Genomic DNA, 14,629 nt, shown 5'->3' on the forward strand with positions numbered 1-14,629 from the left:
GCGGGAGGGCCCCTTCCCAGGAGGCCCCTCTTCCGGGCCTCTGATCTCGCGTGAGTGAAGCCGGCCGCGCGGGTGAGAGACAGGACTGATCTCCGCCACTCACGCGCCGGTCTCATCTCTCCTCCTCTGATTAGCACTAATGAGGCGCTTCATTGAGGGTGAGGATCAGTGAGTAGAAGAACCAGCTGGATGTCACTGGATCAGAGGGCGGATTAAACCCTGCGGTGGAGCAGATGGTGCTGCGTGGGGGCACTCACGGCCCCACCCGGGCCCAACACATAGAAATGGAAAGGCTGGCTCCGGTGCAGAGCCAGTGTCCGTCTTCAGTGTCTTCAGCCGCAGATATGTGCAGTACACAGTGATGCACAGTCACACCTGCGGCGTGCAGCCTCATGATCTCACACACACACAGTCACGCAACACCACAATCACACCGGATCAAATGTGCAACACCACAATCACACCGGATCAAATGTGCAACATCACAGTCACACAGGATCAAATGTGCAACACCACAATCACACCGGATCAAATGTGCAACATCACAGTCACACAGGAACAAATGTGCAACACCACAATCACACTGGATCAAATGTGCAACACCACAGTCACACCGGATCAAATGTGCAACATCACACACAGTCACACAGGATCAAATGTGCAACACCACGATCACACCGGATCAAATGTGCAACAGAGCAACCACACACATAGTCACACAGGATCAAATGTGCAACACCACAATCACACACACAATCACACAGGATCAAATGTGCAACATCACACACCCACAGTCACACATAATCAAATGTGCAATATCACACACAGTCACACAGGATCAAATATGCAACAGCACAATCACACACACAGTCACAGGATCAAATGTGCAATACCACAGACACACAGGATCAAATGTGCAACATCACAATCACACGCAATCACACAGGATCAAATGTGCAACACTACAATCACAGTCCTCACAATCACACAGGATAAGATATGCAACATCACAATCACACACACAATCACACAGCATCAAATGTGCAACACCACAATCACAGTCCTCACAATCACACAGGATCAAATGTGCAACACCACAATCACTCGCACAGTCACACAGCTTCAACTGTGCAACACCACATTCATACACACAGTCACACGGGTTCAACTGCGCAACAGCATAATCACACATACAGCCACACAGGATCAAATGTTCAACAGCACAGTCACACACACACAGTCAAACAGGATCAAATTTGCAACACCACAGTCACACAGGATCAAATGTGCAACAGCGCAATCACACACAGAGCCACACAGGATCAAATGTGCAACACCACAATCACTCACACTGTCAAACAGGATCAAATGTGGAACACCACAATCACACACACACAGTCACACAGGATGAAATGTTGCAGTGTTGGGGGTTGAGGTCCAAGGAAGTAAATGTTGCTGTTTTGGGGGTTCAGGCCCCAGAAGGAACCTTGCCATGAGGGATCTGGTCACTCCCTCCCCTCGCCTGGTATTAGCTTATAACAACAACTCTTTATCGCTAGTACAGATACCGGCATCCGCTGCCAGGAGCAGGGGCGGGTTTCCCCATAGGGCAGCCTGGCAGTGCAAGAAGGGCTGGTCTGACAGTTGATTTTGTATCCTGGGCTTTGGGATGTTTGTGGGCCTGCGTTGTGGGCTACTGGGCCACATTTTACTGTTGATTTCCCTGACTTTGCCTCAAACATTCCCCGCAGCAAGCACACATGCATTTAGTCCCTTGCATATGCAACATGTCTTTATAAGTTCTAAACCTCCCTATTTGCAAACATGGATCGTTTTTTAGGTCGGGCCTGGCCAGCGCTTGCGCTGCTCTGCGATGCATGCTGTATTCAGGTAGGGACTGGAAGCTCCACCCATGTCCCACCCATCTTTTCAATTGGCTCCTGTTACTGTCCTTTCGAAATCGTTGCTTTTCATTCATGAATAGGCCTAGTAGTCCCTACTTGGTACCGCCTTGACTGCATTTGTAACCTCCCATAAGGACGGGACTTTTTACCTGTGTTGTTACACGGTCTGCTTTATCTCGGCTGTGAGCACTATTTTCTTCAATGATTTGCGTCTATTTCACCCTCTATGCGCTTTCCTACAAGCAGCACTCCACCAACTTTTATCTTAATTATTAATGGCGGTCTGCTTTAAGTGTAGCAGCCGCGTTTCTTTATTTATTTACATTAGCAGCGGGTCCGCTATAAGTATAGCGGCCACGCTTATTTATTTATTTTATTTGGCAGCACGGTCCACTTTAACGGCTGTGCTGCAAAACATTTTTTTTCTTCAGTGAAAGCACCCAAACCATGCTTTCACTTACATAGTGACCACGCCCCTTTCTTTAGATGCGGCTGTCGTTTTCAGGTTACCACGAGCCGCGTGTAAAGAAAGGGGTGTACACACCATTAAAGTGAAAGCACGGCATGGGGCGCTTTTAACAACAAAAAAACAATTGTTTGTGATCAAATGTTCATATGTGGAATATTTTTCAAGAAATTGATGGTGGATATTGACACTCGCCCAGCGGGTTTGATCATTAAAACTCTATTGTTCCTAACAGCCACAGGTATATATTTCTGTACAGAGCACGTATGCACTTTCTGCACTTATAGTCACTTTCACTGCGCCGTCACCCCCTTTTTTGGAGCACCTTATGTTTTTTATAGAAAAACTATGTGTTACTTTACATTGTAATGAATTGAAACAAAAGTTCCTTAAACAAGATAAGTAACAAATGTAATAAATATAAAACTTTGAGTTATATTGTGTTGGAGGTGTTTGTACCCCCTTCTTGACACTTCCCCATGGAAGTCAAGGGCTACACTTCCCCCGTAGGGGGCACCTTTTTGCTATTAATTATCCAGCCCAGGTCCCTGGGTTATTGGGCTGCCCCTTTTCTTTCAGAGGTCACTTTTATTGTGGTGCCGGGTCAATTTTTCGTCCCAGTCCCACCCTGGCCATGGGGTAGCATACTCGTAGCCGTGTCTCCACCGGTGGCCTGGGCACCTGCACGGCACAAGGGCACACACTGACCCTCACTGCCCTCCGTACTGCCCGCCTCTGCTCCTACTGCAGGCAGTCACTCCCTGGTCTGGTACTGAGCCGTCCCAGGTTCCCTCAGCACTAACCCTTCTCCAGTAAAGATTTCACTCCTCCCCCCTTTTGACCCTCCCCCTGTGCAGACTCCTCCCCCAGTGCTGACACCTCCCTCGGGACCAGCCCTTCCCTGATCCGTCTTCCGGTGCTGATCCATGCATCGGCCCTCCTCCTTACTGCAGTGCTGACCTCTCTAATGTTCCCTCAACACTAGTCCTTACTCCATCTGTACTGACCCTTCTCCCTTTACTGATAATGTCTCCACTACCAACGATAGTTTCAATGCTAGTATTTCGTAAGAACTCACACTTACTTCATCCAGTACTGACCCCTCCCCTGTTCACTCCCTCACCACTGACCCTCCCTCCGTTACTGATACTTTATCCAGTACTGACCCCACCCGTTCACTCCCTCACCACTGACCCTCCGTTACTGATACTTCATCGAGTACTGACCCCACCCGTTCACTCTCTCCACTGACCCTTCCTCCATTACTGATACTTCATCCAGTACTGATCCCACCCGTTCATTCCCTCACCACTGACCCTCCCTCCGTTACTGATACTTGATCCAGTACTGATCCCACCCGTTCACTCCCTCACCACTGACCCTCCCTCCGTTACTGATACTTCATCCAGTACTGACCCCTCCCCTGTTCACTCCCTCACCACTGACCCTCCCTCCGTTACTGATACTTCTTCCAGTACTGACCCCACCCGTTCACTCCCTCACCACTGACCCTCCCTCCGTTACTGATACTTTATCCAGTACTGATCCCACCCGGTTCACTCCCTCACCACTGACCCTCCCTCCGTTACTGATACTTCATCCAGTACTGATCCTACCCCTGTTCACTCCCTCACCACTGACCCTTCCTCCGTTACTGATACTTGATCCAGTACTGATCCCACCCGTTCACTCCCTCACCACTGACCCTTCCTTCGTTACACTGATACTTCATCCAGTTCTGATCCCACCCGTTCACTCCCTCACCACTGACCCTTCCTCTGTTACTGATACTTCATCCAGTACTGATCCCACCCCTGTTCACGCCCTCACCACTGACCCTCCCTCCGTTACTGATACTTCATCCAGTACTGACCCCTCCCCTGTTCACTCGCTCACCACTGACCCATCCTCCGTTACTGATACTTCATCCAGTACTGATCCCACCCGTTCACTCCCTCACCACTGACCCTCCCTCCGTTACTGATACTTCATCCGGTCCTGATCCCACCCGGTTCACTCCCTCACCACTGACCCTTCCTCTGTTACTTCTTCCAGTACTGATACTTCATCCAATATTATTCCATCCATCAGTACTAATAAGCCCCCTGAAACGGATTCCTCCAGTACTGATCCCACTGGTCCCACCGCATTCACTACCTCACCGTTCAACCACTCAACTATCTAGTCAAAGATACTGTCAGTGACATGCAGTGTTAGTGATATGCAGTTTCATCGCTTATATGCAGTGTTAGTGACATGCAGTTTAATCGCTTAAATGCAGTTTTAGTGACATGCAGTTTCATCAGTTATATGCAGTGTTAGTGACATGCAGTTTCATCGCTTATATGCAGTGTTAGTGACATGCAATTTCAAAGTTTATATGCAGTGTTAGCGACATGCAGTTTCATCAGTTATATGCAGTGTTAGTGACAGGCAGTTTCAACGTTTATATGCAGTGTTAGTGACATGCAGTTTCATCAGTTATATTCAGTGTTAGTGACATGCAGTTTCATTGGTTATGTGCAGTGTTAGTGACATGCAGTTTCAACAGTTATATGCAGTGTTAGTGACATGCAGTTTCATCACTTATATGCAGTGTTAGTGACATGCAGTTTAATCGCTTAAATGCAGTTTTAGTGACATGCAGTTTCATCAGTTATATGCAGTGTTAGTGATATGCAGTTTCATCGCTTATGTGCAGTGTTAGTGACGTGCAATTTCAAAGTTTATATGCAGTGTTAGGGACATGCAGTTTCATCAGTTATATGCAGTGTTAGTGACAGGCAGTTTCAACGTTTATATGCAGTGTTAGTGACATGCAGTTTCATCAGTTATATTCAGTGTTAGTGACATGCAGTTTCATTGGTTATGTGCAGTGTTAGTGACATGCAGTTTCAACAGTTATATGCAGTGTTAGTGACATGCAGTTTCATCACTTATATGCAGTGTTAGTGACATGCAATTTCAACGTTTACATGCAGTGTTAGGGACATGCAGTTTCATCAGTTATATGCAGAGTTAGTGACAAGCAGTTTCAACTTTTAAATGCAGTGTTAGTGACATGCAGTTTCATCAGTTATATGCAGTGTTAGTGACATGCAGTTTCAAGGTTTATATGCAGTTTTAGTGATATGCAGTTTCATCAGTTATATGCAGTGTTAGTGACATGCAGTTTCATTGGTTATGTGCAGTGTTAGTGACATGCAGTTTCATCCGTTATATGCAGTGTTAGTGACTTGCAGTTTCATCGGTTATGTGCAGTGTTAGTGACATGCAATTTCAACGTTTATATGCAGTGTTACTGACAAGCAAGTTTCATCGGTTATATGCAGTGTTAGTGACATGCAGTTTCTTTAGTTATATGCAGTGTTAGTGACAAGCAAGTTTCATTGGTTATATGCAGTGTTAGTGATAAGCAAGTTTCATCGGTTATATGCAGTGTTAGTGACATGCAGTTTCAACGAGTATGTGCAGTGTTAGTGACCTGCAGTTTTATTGGTTATATGTAGTGTTAGTGGCATGCAGTTTCAACGTTTATATGCAGTGTTAGTAACATGCAGTTTCATCGGTTAAATGCAGTGTTAGTAACATGCAGTTTCATTGGTTATATGCAGTGTTAGTGACATGCAGTTTCATCGGTTATATGGAGTATCAATTTTATGCAGCTTCTCCAGTGAAATGCATTTTCTCTAGTGATAGAAAAATGCCATTGATATGCAGTGTCAGTGTTGTGCAGTTTCTACAATGAAATGCAGTGCTATGCAGTGTCACTGACAGGCAGTTTGTCTAGAGATATGTAGTGCCATTGATGTGCAGTATCCGCACTGATATCCATGCCAGTGTAATATATTTTCATCAGTGATACGCAGTGTCAGTTGTATGCAGTTTCTTCAGTGAGCTGCAATTTCTTTGCTGATATGTAGTTTCTTCACTAACACCCAGTTTCTTAAGTGCTATGCAGCTTCTTCAATGATATGCAGAGTTATGCAGTGTCACAGATATGCAGTGTCTCGTGATATGCAATATCAGTGATATGCAGTGTCAATAAAATGCTGCCTTACCATATATATATAGTTTGATCAGTGACATGCAGTTTCTTCACTCATATGCAGTGCCTTCACTGATGTGCAGTGTCAATGATATAGAGTTTTATCGGTGACATACAGTTTCTTCACTCATATGCAGTATCGTCACTCATATGCAGTGTCTTCACTCATATGCAGTGTCAGTAGTATGCTGTCTCGTGACATGCAATGTCAGTGATATGCTGTCTCACCTGTGATATACACTTTGATCAGTGACATGTAGTTTCTTCACTAATATACAGTCTCTTCACTGACATGCAGTGTCAGTGATATATAGTTGTCCAGTAAGTGCAGTTTCTCATTGGTCTTCAGTGTCAGTTGTATTCAGTTTACTTTGGTGATATGTAGTTTATTCAGTGATTTGCAGTTTATCCAGTGATATGCAGTGTCAGTGATATGCCGTCTCATCAATGATGTGCAGTGACAGTTACGTGCAGTAACTTGGTGATATGCAGTGTCTTCACTGATAGTCAGTGTCAGTGATATACAGTTTGTCCAGTAATGTGCAGTTTCTCAGTGGTCATCAGTGTTAGTTGTATTCAGTTTCCTTCGGTGATATGTTGTTTATTCAGTGATATGTAGTTTATCCAGTGATATGCAGCGCATTCAGTGATGTGCAGTCTCCCAAGTTATGTATAGTGTCCGTTAAATGCAGTTTTGTCAGTGACGTGTAGTGCCAGTTACATGCAGTTTCTTTGGAGATATGCCTTCTTTTCAGTGATATGCAGTTGCAGTGATGTGCAGTTTATTCAGTGGTGTGCAGTATCCCCAGTTATATGCCGTGCCAGTTACACACAGTTTCGTCTTTGACATGCACTGCCAGTTACATGCAGTTACATCAGTGGCACACATTGCTTGTTACATGCAGTTTCATCAGTGGTGTGCAGTGCCAGTTACATGCAGTTTCTTTGGTGATATGTCGGTTTTTAAGTGATATGCAGTTCCAGTGATATGCTGTCCCAGTGATATGCAGTTTATTCAGTGGTGTGCAGTCTCCCCAGTTATATGCGGTGTCAGTTACACACAGTTTCATCTGTGATGTGCATGGCCTGTTACATGCAGTTTTATCAGTGACGTACATTGCTTGTTACATGCAGTTTCATCAGTGGCGTGCAGTGCCAGTTACATGCAGTTTCTTTGGTGATATGCAGTTTTTTCACTGATATGCAGTGTCAGTGATATATAGTTTGTCCAGTAATGCGCAGTTTCTCGGTGGTTTCAGTTTCAGTTGTATACAGTGTCCTTCAGTGATATGAGGTTTACCCAGTGATATGCAGGTTATTCAGTGATATCCACTGTATCCAGTGATATGCACTTTATCCAGTGTCAGATATGCAGTTTAATCAGTGATATACAGTCTCCCTAGTTATATGCAGTGCCAATTACGTGCTGTTTCATCAGTGGTGTGCAGTGCCAGTTACATGCAGTTTCATCAGTGGCGTGCAGTGCCAGTTACATGCAGTTTCTTTGGTGCTATGTTGTTTTTTCACTGATATGCAGTGCCAGTGATGTGCAGTTTCTTCAGCGATGCTCTTTGCCAATGCTTTGTTGCCCTCAGCGGGCCGAATACTGCCTCAAGATGGTGCTAACATGGCGCTTCTCTTTTGTCTCGTCCAGTGGAATCCACCAGTCCCAGCCTCATGACCGCAGACACCTGCCTGGAGCGCGCCTTCTTCATCCGCATGAAGTCTTCGCTGACCAAGAGGGGCGTGCACATCAAGTCTTCCGGATACAAGGTACTGGCAAGAACCAAAGTGTGAAACACTACCTGGCACTCACTGGGATGGGTCCAAGATAGAGTTGTGCAGAATGTCAAGGTGTTCCTGTTGTTGGGGGTCAGGATCTCTCACTATGGGTGGTGACGTTGCAACATATAGTACCGGGTCAAAGGTAGCACAGAGCAATATCTCTTCCAGCCCCATAACTGACACATGTCACAGAGATGGTGGAAGGATATCCCTGGTAACATGTTTGGGAAGTGTTGCTCTAGTGTATTGAGGGTCAGCAAAACAGAGAAGGGACATATAATTAAATAGTCCACATTGCAGAACCTTACTAGACCCAGTAGAAGGCACTCGCCGAAACGCGTCAGTCTGAACAAAGGTATGGAGCAGAACTATGTGTGAGAGCCATGGAAATGGAATCCTGAAGAAATAAGAATAAAGAAAATGTAAAATTTGGACGCTGTCCTTCGCGTGAGGTGCTCACGAAACGGGACGCACAAAGGGGCATATATCTATCTATCTATCTATCTATCTATCTATCTATCTATCTATCTATCTATCTATCTATCTATCTATCTATCTATCTATCTATCTATCTATCTATCTATATCTATATATATAGAGAGAGAGAGATATATATAGAGAGAGATCTATATATATATATATATATAGATATATATATATACCACACATTTACAAGCTACGTGTAAATAACATTAGCTAAGCCACGACACTGAGCACCCCGTGCCATCCATCCCCACTCTGTCTCTGTGTCTCCCCATCTGCGGCAGAATGCATGCAGACGCAGGCTGAAAGAAACTACGGGGCTTATTTACAAGCCACTTGCGCCGCCGGTGCGTCACTTTTTGTGGTGCACCAGCGGCGCATTTTGCTGTCCCATATTCACATGGGTGTTCCCACGCAGCACCCATGGAACCTAACACATTTCCAGATTAACGAGAAATCGTAAACCTGGCAATGCGTCTGAATGCTATGCCTCACCAGGAGAGGCATAGGGAGGGGCGACGAAGAGAAACGTGTTGATTTCTCCTTGTTTTTTCCCTCTTTCTAAGCGCGCTGCATTCTGCTGCACCCATAGAACGAGGAAATCACCTTTGGTGATTGTTTAAACAATCATTAAAAAAATGACGTTTTGCAAGTCCTGTGTGTGCTAATGCAGCACACACAGGGGTTGAAAAACGCCATTTTAGATTATTTATGTGTAGGAAGGGACACGTTCCTGCACAAAGTGTTCCTTCCTGCACATAAACAATCATCCCTGTGACGCAGGCATCCTTGCACGCATCCCTGTGCTTGGAAAGTGCCGCCGGTGGCGCAGTCAAAGGACTTGCAGTGCCGCGCTGTGGCACTTTCTTGTAAACGAGGCCCTATTTCCTAAAGGAGCGCATACCTTTCAATTCTCCTTTTAGGATAACTTAACCTTTGTCCCAAAAACCGGGACATAAGTTTAAAATTAAGGAAATCGTCGGACACCGGGACAGTCCTTTGAATACCGAGACTGTCTGGGGAAATCCGGGACATCTGGACACCATACCTTAGCGCGTTGTTGCCATTAGAGGCTTCATGTGGCAGGGTGAGGCTAGGGACCTCAGGGTGAGTGTGGAGATCTCTGGCAGCTGTCCTAGGGCATTACAAGCTGCACGTGGCAGGGTGAGGCTAGGGACTCCTGGCAGCCTGCCCCAAGGCATCACAAGCTGCACGTGGCAGGGTGAGGCTAGTGACCCCTGGGAGCCTGCCCCAAGGCATCACAAGCTTCACATGGCAGGGTGAGGCTGTAGACCTCTGGGAACCCATCTATGCCAATCCTCTGAGCCATCAATCGGTAGAGGGACGAGCTGTGTGACGCTGCGCCACTCCCCTACCCATCTATACGTAGAGTGAAGGGCTTTGCAGTTTGCACTCCTGACCTATCAATCCATAGAGGGAAGAGCTGTGCACCCCAGTGCCAATCCCCTGACCCATCCATTCCTAGAATGAAGGGCTGTGCACCCCAGTGCCAATCCCCTGACCCATCCATTCCTAGAATGAAGGGCTGTGCACCCCTGCGCCAATCCCCTGACCCATCTATTCCTAGAATGAAGGGCAGTGCACCCCTGCTCCAATCCCCTGACCCATCTATTCCTAGAATGAAGGGCTGTGCACCCCTGCGCCAATCCCCTGACCCATCTATTCCTAGAATGAAGGGCTGTGCACCCCAGTGCCAATCCCCTGACCCATCCATTCCTAGAATGAAGGGCTGTGCACCCCTGCGCCAATCCCCTGACCCATCTATTCCTAGAATGAAGGGCAGTGCACCCCTGCTCCAATCCCCTGACCCATCTATTCCTAGAATGAGGGCTGTGCACCCCTGCGCCAATCCCCTGACCCATCTATTCCTAGAATGAAGGGTGGTGCACCCCTGCTCCAATCCCCTGACCCATCTATTCCTAGAATGAAGGGCCGTGCACCCCTGCGCCAATCCCCTGACCCATCTATTCCTAGAATGAGAGCTGTGCACCCCTGCTCCAATCCCCTGACCCATCTATTCCTAGAGTGAAGGGCTGTGCACCCCTGCTCCAATCCCCTGACCCATCTATTCCTAGAATGAGGGCTGTGCACCCCTGCGCCAATCCCCTGACCCATCTATTCCTAGAATGAAGGGTGGTGCACCCCTGCTCCAATCCCCTGACCCATCTATTCCTAGAATGAAGGGCTGTGCACCCTGCACCAATCCCCTGACCCATCTATTCCTAGAATGAAGGGCAGTGCACCCCTGAACCAATCCCCTGACCCATCTATTCCTAGAATGAAGGGCTATGCACCCCTGCGCCAATCCCCTGACCCATCTATTCCTAGACTGAAGGGCTGTGCACCCTGCACCAATCCCCTGACCCATCTATTCCTAGAACGAAGGGCTGTGCACCCCTGCTTCAATCCCCTGACCCATCTATTCCTAGAATGAAGGGCCGTGCACCCCTGCGCCAATCCCCTGACCCATCTATTCCTAGAATGAGGGCTGTGCACCCCTGCGCCAATCCCCTGACCCATCTATTCCTAGAACGAAGGGTGGTGCACCCCTGCGCCAATCCCCTGACCCATCTATTCCTAGAATGAAGGGCTATGCACCCCTGCGCCAATCCCCTGACCCATCTATTCCTAGACTGAAGGGCTGTGCACCCTGCACCAATCCCCTGACCCATCTATTCCTAGAATGAAGGGCAGTGCACCCCTGAACCAATCCCCTGACCCATCTATTCCTAGACTGAAGGGCTGTGCACCCCTGCGCCAATCCCCTGACCCATCCATTCCTAGAATGAAGGGCTGTGCACCCCTGCGCCAATCCCCTGACCCATCTATTCCTAGAATGAAGGGCTGTGCACCCCTGCGTCAATCCGCTGACCCATCTATTCCTAGAATGAAGGGCTGTGCCCCCTGCGCCAATCCCCTGATCCATCTATTCCTAGAATGAAGGGCAGTGCACCCCTGAACCAATCCCCTGACCCATATATTCCTAGACTGAAGGGCTGTGCACCCCTGCGCCAATCCCCTGACCCATCCATTCCTAGAATGAAGGGCTGTGCACCCCTGCGCCAATCCCCTGACCCATCAATTCCTAGAATGAAGGGCTGTGCACCCCAGTGCCAATCCCCTGACCCATCAATTCCTAGAATGAAGGGCTGTGCACCCCTGCGTCAATCCCCTGACCCATCTATTCCTAGAATGAAGGGCTGTGCACCCCTGCGCCAATCCCCTGACCCATCTATTCCTAGAATGAAGGGCCGTGCACCCCTGCGCCAATCCCCTGACCCAACTATTCCTAGAATGAAGGGCTGTGCACCCCTGCGCCAATCCCCTGACCCATCTATTCCTAGAATGAAGGGCTGTGCACCCCTGCGCCAATCCCCTGACCCATCTATTCCTAGAATGAGGGCTGTGCACCCCTGCGCCAATCCCCTGACCCATCTATTCCTAGAATGAAGGGTGGTGCACCCCTGCTCCAATCCCCTGACCCATCTATTCCTAGAATGAAGGGCTGTGCACCCTGCGCCAATCCCCTGACCCATCTATTCCTAGAATGAAGGGCAGTGCACCCCTGCGCCAATCCCCTGACCCATCTATTCCTAGAATGAAGGGTGGTGCACCCCTGCTCCAATCCCCCGACCCATCTATTCCTAGAGTGAAGGGCAGTGCACCCCTGCTCCAATCCCCTGACCCATCTATACGTAGAGTGAAGGGCTGTGCACCCCTGCGCCAATCCCCTGACCCATCTATTCCTAGAATGAAGGGCAGTGCACCCCTGAACCAATCCCCTGACCCATCTATTCCTAGAATGAAGGGCTGTGCACCCCTGCTCCAATCCCCTGACCCATCTATTCCTAGAATGAAGGGCAGTGCACCCCTGCGCCAATCCCCTGACCCATCTATTCCTAGAATGAGGGCTGTGCACCCCTGCGCCAATCCCCTGACCCATCTATTCCTAGAATGAAGGGTGGTGCACCCCTGCGCCAATCCCCTGACCCATCTATTCCTAGAATGAAGAGCTATGCACCCCTGCGCCAATCCCCTGACCCATCTATTCCTAGACTGAAGGGCTGTGCACCCTGCACCAATCCCCTGACCCATCTATTCCTAGAATGAAGGGCAGTGCACCCCTGAACCAATCCCCTGACCCATCTATTCCTAGACTGAAGGGCTGTGCACCCCTGCGCCAATCCCCTGACCCATCCACTCCTAGAATGAATGGCTGTGCACCCCTGCGCCAATCCCCTGACCCATCTATTCCTAGAATGAAGGGCTGTGCACCCCTGCGTCAATCCGCTGACCCATCTATTCCTAGAATGAAGGGCTGTGCCCCCTGCGCCAATCCCCTGACCCATCTATACCTAGAATGAAGGGCTGTGCACCCCTGAACCAATCCCCTGACCCATATATTCCTAGACTGAAGGGCTGTGCACCCCTGCACCAATCCCCTGACCCATCCATTCCTAGAATGAAGGGCTGTGCACCCCTGCGCCAATCCCCTGACCCATCAATTCCTAGAATGAAGGGCTGTGCACCCCAGTGCCAATCCCCTGACCCATCAATTCCTAGAATGAAGGGCTGTGCACCCCTGCGCCAATCCCCTGACCCATCAATTCCTAGAATGAAGGGCTTTGCACCCCTGCGCCAATCCCCTGACCCATCTATTCCTAGAATGAAGGGCTGTGCACCCCTGAACCAATCCCCTGACCCATCTATTCCTAGAATGAAGGGCTGTGCACCCCTGCTCCAATCCCCTGACCCATCTATTCCTAGAATGAAGGGCTGTGCACCCCTGCGCCAATCCCCTGACCCATCTATTCCTAGAATGAAGGGCAGTGCACCCCTGAACCAATCCCCTGACCCATCTATTCCTAGACTGAAGGGCTGTGCACCCCTGCGCCAATCCCCTGACCCATCCATTCCTAGAATGAAGGGCTGTGCACCCCTGCGCCAATCCCCTGACCCATCAATTCCTAGAATGAAGGGCTGTGCACCCCAGTGCCAATCCTCTGACCCATCAATTCCTAGAATGAAGGGCTGTGCACCCCTGCGCCAATCCCCTGACCCATCAATTCCTAGAATGAAGGGCTTTGCACCCCTGCGCCAATCCCCTGACCCATCTATTCCTAGAATGAAGGGCTGTGCACCCCTGCGCCAATCCCCTGACCCATCAATTCCTAGAATGAAGGGCTTTGCACCCCTGCGCCAATCCCCTGACCCATCTATTCCTAGAATGAAGGGCTGTGCACCCCTGCGCCAATCCCCTGACCCATCTATTCCTAGAATGAAGGGCTGTGCACCCTGCTCCAATCCCCTGACCCATCTATTCCTAGAATGAAGGGCTGTGCACCCTGCTCCAATCCCCTGACCCATCTATTCCTAGAATGAAGGGCTGTGCACCCCTGCGCCAATCCCCTGACCCACCTATTCCTAGAATGAAGGGCTGTGCACCCTACTCCAATCCCCTGACCCATTGATTCCTAGAATGAAGGGCTGTGCACCCCTGCGCCAATCCCCTGACCCATCTATTCCTAGAATGAAGGGCTGTGCACCCCTGCGCCAATCCCCTGACCCATCTATTACTAGAATGAAGGGCTGTGCACCCTACTCCAATCCCCTGACCCATTGATTCCTAGAATGAAGGGCTGTGCACCCCTGCGCCAATCCCCTGACCCATCTATTCCTAGAATGAATGGCTGTGCACCCCTGCGCCAATCCCCTGACCCATCTATTCCTAGAATGAAGGGCTGTGCACCCTACTCCAATCCCCTGACCCATTGATTCCTAGAATGAAGGGCTGTGCACCCCTGCGCCAATCCCCTGACCCATCTATTCCTAGAATGAAGGGCTGTGCACCCCTGTGCCAATCCCCTGACCCATCTATTCCTAGAATGAAGGGCCGTGCATCCCTGCGCCAATCCCCTGACC

At 49.0% G+C, this 14,629-nt stretch overlaps 1 protein-coding gene across 1 annotated transcript in view; it reads left to right on the forward strand.

The window, feature by feature from the left end:
• The window catches only part of NPAS3 (neuronal PAS domain protein 3), a 1,680,342-nt gene that overhangs the window by 1,524,871 nt on the left and 140,842 nt on the right, over positions 1 to 14,629 (forward strand). Inside the window, exon 6 of the mRNA XM_085627416.1 lies at positions 8,073 to 8,191. Coding sequence (XP_085483542.1) covers positions 8,073 to 8,191 — 119 coding nt within the window. The remainder of the gene's footprint in view (positions 1 to 8,072; positions 8,192 to 14,629) is intronic.

Source organism: Triturus cristatus, chromosome 9 (genome assembly GCF_964204655.1).
Source record: "Triturus cristatus chromosome 9, aTriCri1.1, whole genome shotgun sequence".
In the NCBI taxonomy this organism is placed as follows: domain Eukaryota; kingdom Metazoa; phylum Chordata; class Amphibia; order Caudata; family Salamandridae; genus Triturus; species Triturus cristatus.